At 36.5% G+C, this 12,745-nt stretch overlaps 1 protein-coding gene across 1 annotated transcript in view; it reads right to left on the bottom strand.

Moving 5' to 3' along the window:
- Positions 1-1,349: 1,349 nt before the first annotated feature.
- Positions 1,350-12,745, bottom strand: part of LOC126980002 (LIM and SH3 domain protein Lasp) — a 60,934-nt gene continuing 49,538 nt past the window's right edge. Inside the window, exons 9-17 of the mRNA XM_050829620.1 lie at positions 12,077-12,134; positions 10,755-10,910; positions 9,704-9,810; positions 8,155-8,310; positions 7,346-7,511; positions 6,854-6,999; positions 5,722-5,885; positions 4,428-4,503; positions 1,350-3,786 (exon numbers count right to left, since the gene is read on the bottom strand). Coding sequence (XP_050685577.1) covers positions 3,784-3,786; positions 4,428-4,503; positions 5,722-5,885; positions 6,854-6,999; positions 7,346-7,511; positions 8,155-8,310; positions 9,704-9,810; positions 10,755-10,910; positions 12,077-12,134 — 1,032 coding nt within the window. The 3' untranslated portion in view covers positions 1,350-3,783. The remainder of the gene's footprint in view (positions 3,787-4,427; positions 4,504-5,721; positions 5,886-6,853; positions 7,000-7,345; positions 7,512-8,154; positions 8,311-9,703; positions 9,811-10,754; positions 10,911-12,076; positions 12,135-12,745) is intronic.

Genomic DNA, 12,745 nt, shown 5'->3' with positions numbered 1-12,745 from the left:
TATTTTCTCAAAATTGATTCCTTTACAATTCTTTTTGATGTCAATTCTAATATACTAGATACTACATAGACGGCTTTCTGTTGCATTAATTTGTACGTTTTTTCGTGATTATTATCAAACGCTCAGTCAGGCTGGAATTTGTGCCTACCTTTACACGAGCTTATTTTAAAAAGTAAGGTCGTATATAGACTTACGACAGAAATGTAATTCGGCTGAAGCTGACACTATGAAAAATTTACATGCAGCACATCAACAGATTAAATACAGCCTTATATTGAATGAACTTGTGAATTCAAATTGTTTTAATTTTTTGGTAAGGCTTTGAAAATGTAATTATCACTTTAATAAATGATTTTCCAAAAAAAACCCATAAACTATATCTATAATTGTACAATTTGATATACGCAAATCAAAAAATTGTTATCTTAATAATTCAGTTGATCAAATAAGCGAGAGAAAGAAAGAGATAGCAATAATAGAATGTGACGTCACTTCTTAGTTTTGCAATTGTAAATACAAAATCTTTGTTTTACGAGATAGTAACAGAAAAGATTTTAAAGGCCTGTATTGTATTTCTTTATTTGATTTGAATTTTATTTTCTGTGTTCATCATTATTTTTGTATAAAATAAAAAATTGAATCAAATACCCAATTTGAGCTTTGGCCTAATATGTATGCATGACCTCACTGTAAGCTGGCCAATTTGTGTCTTAAATAAAATATTCAATTGACATTATTCTGTGTAATATTCGATGTCTTCTTCTAATCTTAGGTCAGTTCTTTTTCTTTTAGTGAGTTTTATTGGGAGTTGAAAAATGAAAATGCTTTTATAAGTTTAGAATATACCAGTGTGTAAATACTTGTTGAAGACGGCAGACTCACGAAGGAAAGGTCGAGTTGACTTGACAGATGTGATTTATATTAACGTTTTATTACGTTATAAACGGTTATTTATTGTTTCTCGTATATTTTTTGAAAATAATAAATAGATTTATAATAGAAAACGTGGTTTGATTTAATTCCTCGTGCCATTTGAATATATCGATATATCGATCCCTGTTAACGCCACTATCCTTCCCTCTTCAGTCTCTCTCTCCCCTCCCCCCTCCCCTTCCTTTATTTAGAGGACGGAACCAGTCGTTCGCCGATCCCTCGACGCATCCAAGATCCTATCTTGATGACTTTCTATAGTTATCTAAATATTGTGACATTTTTTTTACAAAATATTATGGCTTACGTTGGCGAATGCTTTAGATAAATCTTAAACATAATTTGAAAGATAGCAAGCAGTGATCAAGGCAGAAGCTGGAGCTTTTTCTGTCTCTGTTCAAATATAAATAAAACAGCAATTTGAACATATAATTTATTTAAAAAAGTTTACAAAATTACATAAATAGTACGGAGCAGTAACGGGTAATGATTTTTTTGAGTATGTCATTTATGATACAGTACTGTTACAATTCTGAAACTGAATAAAGTTATATTTTATGAGTAGGCTATTTCGTCAAAGCCGGGTCTATCTTAAAAGAAGGTTCTCTTGACTCATAGTTTTCTTCAGCTCGCATTCTTGAAAGAATTATACCAATAATTTTGAATTAAATTTAATACTTGCGAGGGATTTGGGTTCTCTCTCATCTCCTACCAAATATATCACTGGTAGTGCTCTAGCTGCTGCATTCCACCACCGGTCATCGGATCAAAGGACTAAATTGCACCCGCATTATTTTGACGTCTAGCATTCTACAATCGTGAGTTTTGCAAGGAACTTGTTGTCTCGCAAGCCACGTTTGGAATCATTTACCGAATGCAGTTTGCCTGAACCGATACGACTTAGGAAACTTCAAGCTTAGAGCATACTCCCTACCAAAAAAATTGAAAGAGAATAGACAACAATAACCGCTCAGCGGTCAAGTGACCTCTACTAAGAAAATAAAGTTTGATGCGCGTGAAGAAAAGCGACAAAAATTGCGAATTGTTCCGTTTTGTGGTGTATAAATCGAACAGTAGTAGAATAGAACTTTTTCGTATAATATAAAGTTCTATTATACCGCTTTTGGCGGGAAACGATGTGATTGGTTAATTTTAAACGCGTCATCGACGCCACGCCCATATGCAGCGCAAAAATTGGTTGACGCAGACTTCATAGTAATAGTTTGCACTGTCGGTTTATTTTATTTAAATGTCCCAGTTTAGTTGCTCCCAACATAATGGCCGGCAACACGTCATCTCTTGACCCCTTTTGTTGAGGATGTCTGGGTGGTTGAGGAAATGGTGAGTATTTAGAAAACTAAATAGATATCAACTTTCGTCATTTATTATAAATATCAGCTTGGGTTCCTCTCCGGCCATTGCAAGCTGGCAAGAATGGGTCTCAGTGAATCAAACCTGTGCAGATTCTGCTTTGAAGCCGCTGAAGACCCCACACACATCCTACTGGAAGGCGAAGCCATTGCCAGAATCAGGCTGGGGTCTCTTAAAGTACCTTCAATCAAAGCAAAGGACGTGCCCTTCCTAAACCCTTTGCGGATCCTACGCCTCTTAAAAGTAATTGATCATGAGGATATAATTTAAACTTCAGCACAGGTAACACGTTTCCTAGCTAGTAACATCGATTTTTCCACATCTCATTTTTAGACATAAGGAGTTGAGGGCAGATGCGCTAGTGCAAGCAAAAATAGACCCTATGATTTAAGTGCATCTTAATCCCCAAATCACATAAAAAAATACCAGTTAATGCTCCGCAATGCATTAAGTACAAACAGATCAGTCGTACAAATAAAATCATAGATTTACGAATACATAGAACACACAGTACACATATTGTTGTAAATATAAATAATAACTTATCTAAAATATTATCAATTTATTACAAATCTATCTAATTATTGTTACAATGGCACATTATCAGTATGAACTTTAGATTTTATATAACCAATTTTTATAAAACAACAGAATAATAATGTCACACAATTGCTATTAAACAAAAGAGAAACAAATGAATTCATTACACATACAAAACTTCTTAAATTATTTCTATTCAGATTATATTATATTAATTGCACTTATTGGAACTCTGCAGGTGGAAATAGAGTTGTATCTTTTAATTAAAATCTTAAAATTCTGACTTTAAGATCTTAATATCTCTACGAGCTAATGTTTTAAGCTTTTTTAGCATTATTTTGGCTCTAATATATATGTTTAAGCTTAGCACCACATAATAATTATAACAGTCCTGGGTATACAACATTTAACTATAACCATTGAAATATAGCTACTTATATGGATGATATGATAGCTGCGAAAATCTACATCTATTGGCGTATAAATATAAATTATTTATTCAAAGTAAAATGCAAAGTTTGATTTGGTTTTGGTTGAATTAACATTGTGTGCACTCAAATGTAATTTATTTCAACACGATTCCATGCTCCCAAACTACAATCAGAGTTCAATAACCGCAACGAGCGACAGCAGTTATTTTCGCAGCAAATTATACCTACTGTGTTATTTTATTTTTAGGGATATAATTTGTAGGCATTATTTGGATCTGTCGTGTGCTTAATATATCTATAGCGGTTCGGTCAGAGCACAGGACAATACAAAACATTAAGAAAAAAAAATTATGCTTGTATATAATATATTAGTTTAAACGAGGAAGTATCAGACGTATACAAACTAAGGGTAGGTATATAAATAGTCACTTAATGTTACACGTGGCAAGAATTCTACCAGTTTTTATATAAATTAATGCTTTGGTGTATACTGTACTGTGATGGGTGATGGTTACTGAAACAAAGAAAAATAAGTTTTATTATATTTTATTTCATTCAAAAAGTAGACGCGAAGAAAATAGTGGGTCACCATGTTAGCACTTGTCTACAGCTCGGTGTCCTAAAAAGAGGACGCGGTAGTACCTACCCGTCTAGGGCTTTAATACTTTTTTTTTAAGAGAATAAGGGACGAGAAGAGCATAACGTTCAGCTGATGGTAATCGAATCCCCTACATATTACATTGCAGTGCCGCTCAAGATTGTTGAAAACCCCAAAAATTCTGAGTGGCACTACAATTGCGCTCGTCACCTTGAGACATAAGATGTTAAGTCTCATTTGCGGAGTAATTTCACTAGCTACGGCACCCTTCCGACCGAAACACAGTAATATTTACACATTCATGCTTCACGGCAGAAATAGGCCCCGTTGTGGTACCCATAATCTAGTCGGTATCCCGTTCAATGGAGCCTCCCACTGGTATCTAGTAGTTGCCGTAATATAAAAGTTATTGTTCCTAGGTAGTACGGTATCTAGCTGAAGCGCAGCGGAGACCAATCCTTAATCTAAGATTTCTCGCTTTTGTATTTCCGCTGTTACATCGCTCTTAAATGAACATTAGGTGTCAAGAGTAAAGAACGTTCTTCATCAATACTCACCACAAATCTGTTGACTTTAGGTGTTATAATACTCTTAGTGGTTTGCACCTTCATATTCTCAAATTTTTCGCGTAAACTGAAAACGTAAAATATCTATTATTAGTATTTCTTTTTTTTATGACAATTAGGGACGACACGAGCAGGACGTTCAGCTGATGGTAATTGATACACCCTGCCCATTACAATGCAGTACCGCTCAAGATATTATTGAAAACCCCAAAAAGTCTGAGCCGCGCTACTATTGCGCTCGTCACCTTGAGATATAAGATGTTAAGTCTCATTTGCTCAGTAATTGCACTAGCTACGGCGCCCTTCAGACCGAAACACAGTAATGTTTACACATTACTGCTTCACGGCAGAAATAGGCGCAGTTTTGGTACCAATAACCTAGCCGGCATCCTGTGTAAAGGAGAGAGGTAAGATGTAAAAACAGGGTCCATAAGCAAGCAACAGTGGTCACGGTATCGAATGAGTGGTCTTCATTAGGACAATTTATGATGAAAAATTAAAAAAAAAATTATTTCCCTTTTTTATACGTATAGGTAGGTAAGTAACTACTTAATAATAATATGTACAGTTCCGTAAATACCACCCTTGGTGGTATTTAAGCGTGTTGAGGCCGACTAGCGCATGTCCGGTTTTATGTTGTTTTATACTCGCTGTGCAAAATTTCAACTGTTTTAGACAAAGAGGATGTAAATACTACTAATAATAAGAGGCGGACTGCCCAAGTAAAAATTTAAATATAGTTTAGTATGAAACGTGCAGTGATTTGACATAAGTTTGAAATAGTAATTTTAATATGGCTAATTAGTTGATTATAACGTAGTTGAATTCGGCTATCTCCGTTTTCTATAAGATTCAAGATTATAGCTGTCATCTGTCAATCTATCAATCGCTGCGCGTTTCATACAAACGCTTTTTTCTTACGGCCGTTCCCAATATACTATCTACAGATAGAGATATATTGCTACTTTCTACTGTCAGTAATTAGCTGTCAATAATCTGAAGCTGTCCCAATATACCCGAAAAGTCATTCTTATCGCCTTATATTGGGACACGTAAATTGCAATTTCCATACAAACTTCTATCTCTGGTAAGCTATACATCGTCCCATTGACAGACAGCGTGTACGGATAAGGTGAGTTACCGTCGATAAGTTTATTGGGACAGAAAAGTTACAGATTGTTACGATTTTTATCTCAAGTAGGCCACAACCGGAGATAGACTGTATATTGGGAACGGCCGTTAGAGAAGTTCGCTAGGCTGGTTGCAGGTTCATATCTTGGCGTACCTCTTAGCAGTGACGAGTTGAGAATCGCCGTCTTCCTCATTGTTATCGCCATCTCTATCTATGTATGGGATGTTGACCTGCGAGTGAGTGAGCGGCCGATTTTCCGATTCAGACCAATTCTCGAACCGGTCTCGGAAACTCTTCGTACGCGCCAACTGTTGCGCCTAGAAAATATATTCACAATTTCTATCATTATTTAAATTTCACACACACACACACACACACACACACACACACATACATACACATCTAATTTTATAATATCTGGACGACCGGATTTTTAAGAACAAAAAAAAACTAATAGGACATCTGGATTCCGACCGGGTCTTCTGCTTTCCGGATCACCCAATGTTCCATCTAAGCTAAATATAGTCTTTTATATAGTGGCGAAATTTACCTTTTTATTCTAATGTTATTGTAGCTGTTTCTCATTAAAACACGGATAATAAAATAATTTATATTTGTACAGTTTATTCTTTATTATATTTAATGAAAGATTTGATTTGTTTTGTATATTACAGCCATTGTAAAATACTCTATTGAATGAAAAGAGTGGCCGTTGAGTTCCTTGTATGTTCTTAACACGAGCTCTATTTCCGAACATATGATGAGTTTCAGTAATTTAAAAGATATTTCTTATATTATATAGTGATGATTCAAAAGCGCTTTACTTAGGCCTAATTTAATGAAGTTTATTTGACTTTGACTTTATTTTATTGTAATGGGCAAGGCATTAACATCAGCTCAACGATAAAAAACATTTTTTTTAAAGTGATAACCCTCACTTCTTGAATTATTTATACAAATTAAATTTGTAACCAAAATTTATAAACGATGCGGGACTTGAACCCGCTTCGGGTTCCACCCGAGCGCTCTTCCACTGAGCCAACCGTCGTTCGAGTGGTTGGCTTTGGTATGTATTGTTCAATTCCGAGCCACAAACTGAGCGTTGAACAAGACATACTAAAATTTACGAACCAAACGTCACTCGAACGGTTGGCTCAGTGGAAGATCGCTCGGACGGAACCCGAGAGGTCGCGAGCTCGAGTCGCGCAACGTTCATAAATTTGGGTTACAAATTAAATTTAAGTTTTACCATTAAATTTAAGTTTTGATAAAATACAAATTTTACCTGCTTGAGGGCTTCGTCCCTTTCCCTGGTCTCCATGTATCTCCTGTGCTCATCTTCACTGTCCTCATCCTCGCTGTACTCCGAGCTCGTGTCTCCCGTATGTCCCCCGGGAGGGGGAGGGGTAAAACGCTTCAAAGGCTTTGGACCTATTTTTGCAAAAAAGTCTTTTTACAATACAAAAACACCGACTCCTAAAAAATATATTTCTAAAATGAGGAAACTGATCAAAATTAGTGCTCGACTGGATATTTAAGATATGAATTTCATCCTCAATTTTGATTGGTTGGATGATTTCTCATGGTTTAATGTCTTCATTTCTTTATTTAACTTTATAAGTCAAAACTTTCAAGTAATTTTGGTGAATATTACATACTATAAAAAAAACCTCTTCCATCCATATCCGCCTCATAAATTGTATATTAAATATCTACCAAATTTTAATTCTTTCTTCTGCCCATGAAATGTTTAGAAATTAGCAGATCTGAGTCTAACCTTGTGGTTGCTCCGGTTTGTGTGTCTGCTCCTCCATCTCCCTGAACACGGAGATCATTCGCTGCGCGGTTTGCCTGCTGGCGGCCAAGTGTGTGTCGGCCGTGTTCTCGTCCGACCGAACTACGCTCGGCTCGTGGTACACCTCAGGTGACGGAGACTTTGCTCGCTAAATATCAAATGTAATAAATTCAGCTGTCAAAACAAATCTCATAATTATATTTACAATAATATGATTACATTAAATTAAAACTATCATTATGGGGAAGCGTACCAAGAATACTGGCAGCATTTCCACGTTGGATAGCTAGACTGACCGAAATAGCTGCCAGCGCTAGGGTTTCCAGGTCCTATTGAGGCAAGAAGATACAGTACTTTGTACATTCTCCTCTTTAGACCCCACGGGCCAAGTGTCTCGACACCAGCACGCGACAACGGCACAATCTTTGTGCCGTTTGGTGTTGTTGGTGTAAAACTCAAACAAACAAGTCACAATAACCATATAATGAACTGTTCCACGACGTGTTTCATTGTTAGAAACTTTACTGTCCCAACGGCCATCTGTCCGTCGAACTATGTGCCCGGCCCACTGCCACGTCAGTTTCGCAACCATATGGTCTATGTCCGTGACCTTGGTTCTCCAACGGATCTTCTCATTTCTGATTCGATCTAGCAGGGAAACCCCGAGCATAGCCCTATCCATTGCCCTCTGAGCGACAATGAGCTTTCTCATCAGGCATAACCTTCATAATGAAGCACTGAGTTGCATGAGGCCAACTTGTAATAATTATGTGTTAGAGTATTTCACTTACCAAGGTCTGCCGCGGCGGCGTCATCCGAAACTCCTTCCGTTTTGTTTCGGGCTTGTACGTCTCGAAGAACTGGAACCGGTTCGTAATGTCTGAGGTCTCTATCTTCACGTCTTCCAATTTGTCTGCGGACCGAACCACGTTTTCCGGCACAAACGACTACATACAAAAAAATAAACTTTAAAAAGATGTCGCACTTTCAAATCTAAGGAATTATGGAATTTCTACCGCACATAATTATCACGGGGTAGTCGGAGGAATTATTCAGGTTGATAGCATCACCGGACATTACGTCAAAATTCAAAATTCCACCTGCACCATGTTGTCATTTACCATTGTACAAACGCACGTTTTGCTTGAAACTTGTTGCCTCACAAAGCCCCTTTTTAGAGCAGTTTTCCAGAACCGATACGACTTAGGGACCTTGAAGTTTAGAGCATACTCCTAACTTAAAGGCCGGCAACGAACTCTTGATGGCTGGTGTTGGGGGTTTCCCATCAAGCACTTAAAATTAAATTTCCTATGATATACCTTGTAGATGAAGCCATACCTGGGGAGGTGAACAAAAATACCAAGATTAATGAGCGGTATTGGTATCGGACAGTAGACTCAGTGTTAGCACCCGTTGAGTCAAGAGCGTTGGAGGGATAGAAAACTAAACAAAAAACTACATTCTTATTTACTATGGTTGGGCGGCTATGTTGCATCCAAATTGTTTTTGTATATAAATATTTACTAGTAGTGGAGAGAGAACTTAGAATAATATTTTTGGAATAATTACGGCTTTTCAAATACTCACTTGTATCATGGTGTTCAGACATGGAGGACAAAATAAAACTGTCATAAATTTTATCGATTTCGAATGATAAAGAAAACTTTAATTTTATGAGCTTTAGCCCTAAGGCTATGTACGTGTGAGTGCAAGTGGGAAGAACATTTCTAACAGAGATACATCAATATAGTAAAGAAAAGCGGAGCTTTTGTTACTGTAACGAATTTTGATTGACAAGTCGTAAAAAGTCAGTCACGCTTGGTGTTAGCTTCTTAGTGTTTTGAATGTTAAGCCGCATGTGCAGTAGGCGGACATTGACAAATTAAACTTGGTCACGCTTTCCCGTTACCACATTATTTTGATATTTAAAGAATTAGTATAAGCTATACTATTTTCATTAGTACCAAAATTTAAGGGACGATGCGCGACTCGAACCTGTACCTTGATTGACCCAAGCGGTCTTACAAACTAATGCAACCGTTCAAGTGACGCATGATTAAAAATTATATTTGCCTAACAATAACGTTGCATTCAGGACGTATCATCGTCCAGCAATTTTGTTACCAATGAAAATCCCAGAAGTGACGAAGATCACTTAAAAGTAACAAATTGTTTTACAAATATAAACTGTTAAATTACTAAATTAAAAACGTTTATACTAAAATACAATTTAACAAGGTATATTTGCAACTTTCAGCCTTTTTTAATGCTTACGACTCAAATCATTTTGTCATTGTGTGCAAACGATAACACTTAAAAAATGATGTATGTTCAACTTACCATTTCTTTTCTCTTGGGGGGTTCATTCGCCGGTGGGGACAGCGGCGGCACACACTTTGCATTCGCGTCAAGCTCTAGAAATATAGACCTAGACTTTTTTGCGATACCTGAAACAACATACTCCTAGATAGGAAGCGACTATAATAATATTGATAAAAAAATATAGTGGCCAAAAAATGCTGGGAAGAATTCTGGATGAAAATCCTTTTTTGTTGAATAGGGGAGCTGATGGTGGTTATTTGATGGTAAGTTATTAAGGCCATTTACAAATTTCTTTGTATCAAAAAAAATGCCAGAGAATCAAGAAGTATTTTCAGATCTTTAAGGTAAATTTAGGCTATGTTTAAAGAGTACTTCAATAAGACCAAATTCGAAGACGTCATGGCTGTGGTAGTATTGGACATGGGTGGGGAACAATGAGATAATGGATAAACAGGCACTGGACAAGAAGAGAATTGAGAACCCATTGGTGTGTGAACATCCAACAACAATAAGATTAGGAATGAAGCATGCATGAAAGAAGGCGAAGGGAAAGAGGGCTTTTCTACGAGGTCTACATCTACGAATAACCAAAAGACTATATATAATATGATAACTAAAGAATTAACTATGAAATATTACACTATTATTGGCTGCTGCTGGTAAGGATTCGATCAATGGAACAAATTGGCAGAGAAGCAATTGCTAAAATAGCTTAAATAATACTGGTACTGGTGCCGAAAGAAACTTGTGTCTTCTATCGATTAGTCCTCTTCTTAGAAAGGTCGAGGAATGGGGAAAAATGAATCTTATCCTATTTAACCATCAGACAACTCAAGTTTGTACGTTAATCACTACAAAAGTTCCATTATGTTACCGTCAATGTATTGTGTTGATTGATAACACATTGAACACTACACTTAATGCTTCACGTAGTGTCAGAACACTTGGTCTCTATATCTCATGCAATTGCCAATTCGGCTGTGAAAGCCAAACTGTTTTCGAAGATGCTGAGGGTTTATAAATAGAGATAATTATTATCGTATTGTCCATAATCTCAAAATAATCTTACCTTCATTAAACATAGCTCTATCCTCGAGCTCTCTGTTTCTGGGCGGCTGGTTTTCATCGTTGAACACTTCACCGTTCTCGAATCTCTCTTTTATCGCCTTCGCTTTTTCTGCATCCAGGTCGAATTCTTTAGCGATCTTCTCTGATGAAGTTATGCCTAGAAAAACAAACATACATTCTTGGATATCTGAAAGTTGTAAAAAATTCCTTTAACGAAACCTGACAATAGCTGCCAGAACAATTTTTAGCGAATAGTATAGTAATAGTATAGACAGCAATATGTTTTATTTATATTGGTCACATTGCCACTCAGAGCGTAAAATAGTTCAGGCAATAACTTTAAAATTTTTGTACTTTGTGGTTTTTTATAGAAAAAAGGGACGAGACGATCAGGACGTTCAGCTGATTCAGTGCCGCTCAGGATTCTTGAAAAACCCAAAATTCTAAACGCCAATACTACAGTTGCGCTCGCCACCTTGAGACATAAGATGTTAAGTCGTATTTTCCCAGTTATTTCACTAGCTATGGCGCCCTTCAGACCGCAACACAATAATGCTTACACATTACTGCTTCACGGCAGAAATAGGCGTCGCTGTGGTACCCTTAAACTAGCCGGCATCCTGTGCAAAGGAGCCTCTCTCTGGTAACTGTGTCATTATTTATTTATGTACTGGTTAATAATTGAAATTTATTTATTATTTGTTATCATATGAATACATATCGATTCAAAATTGTTTTGCGAAAGTGTACTCGAATGCAAATCTTTCACTTAACTAGGTAACAGTTTCATAAGTACCCCCTTAGATGGTGAAAACGATTTTAATTAAGGTAAACTTTTACGGGAGACTGGGTATAAGGTCAACCTAGCTAATAAATCGATTGGAATCAGACAAGCAGTTACCAGAAGCTCGTCAAAATACATGAGACACATTCAAATCGGTTAAACCTTTGCGTGCACAAACAAACAGAAAAACAAATAAATACACAAAAATACCAGAAACAATTTTTAGGTCTCGCCTGTCCAAGAGAGTACAATCTGTCTCAACTCTTTTTTATTAATCAACACGGCATCCTTAGGACTGAATTAAATATGTACTTTCATTATATATTGTTACTAGCTGACCCGACAGACGTTGTTCTGTCAATAAATCTAGTGAAAATGGGCTAATTTCTACTTCTTTTCTCACTTAAAAGAAATTCGTGAAACTGTATGACCCAAGGCAGCTGAAGCCGAAAAATCAAATTATTGTTTAGAAATTACTATTATAAAAGGAACGCTTCAATAGCAAGTCAAATAAATACAAATGTATGATAATATATTACCTTGTTCACTCTGTATGACGGATTGCTCATACATCTCTTTAATTTTGGCTTGTTTTCCCTGAAAATAGTATAGTTTACTTATTTATTAATCAATTATGTAATTAAATAAAAAAGGGGCGATTTATGAAGCGGTAATTGAAGCGCAGAATCATAATTCTTGATATTTTTCATTTAAATCGTACGAGTCATCTGGTGTTAAGTGATCACCGCCGCTTACAATCTCTTGCAACACCAGAGGAATCACAGGAGCGTTGCCAGCCTTTAAGGAAGGTGTACGCGCTTTGTTTTAAGGTGTCGATGTAGTATCGGCCCGGAAACACCGCACAAGGAAGCTCATTCCACAGCTTTGTAGTACGTGGAAGAAAGTTCCTTGAAAACCGCACAGTGCCGCCACACAGGTGGTGGGGACGAAATCCTAATGAGTGGTGTGTCGTGCAATGTCATTAGTTGACTATACATTTTATTGGGCTTTATTTATATCCCTAACTGAATCTAATACTAACGAAGTGATCATATTTGATGGAAGATTCTAAAAACAAAGTGTGTGTGTACTTTTGTATGCACGCAAAAAGTTACACTTCTTTGGCCTAACGAAGCAAAAATCATTGAAAATGATTTATCCCTCGTACTATTCTACGTTTTTAGAAAGAACAATTTTGTAAAAATCTT

This window comes from Leptidea sinapis, chromosome 4, assembly GCF_905404315.1.
Source record: "Leptidea sinapis chromosome 4, ilLepSina1.1, whole genome shotgun sequence".
NCBI classification, from domain to species: Eukaryota; Metazoa; Arthropoda; class Insecta; order Lepidoptera; family Pieridae; genus Leptidea; species Leptidea sinapis.
This window is presented reverse-complemented; position numbering and strand designations above follow the sequence as displayed.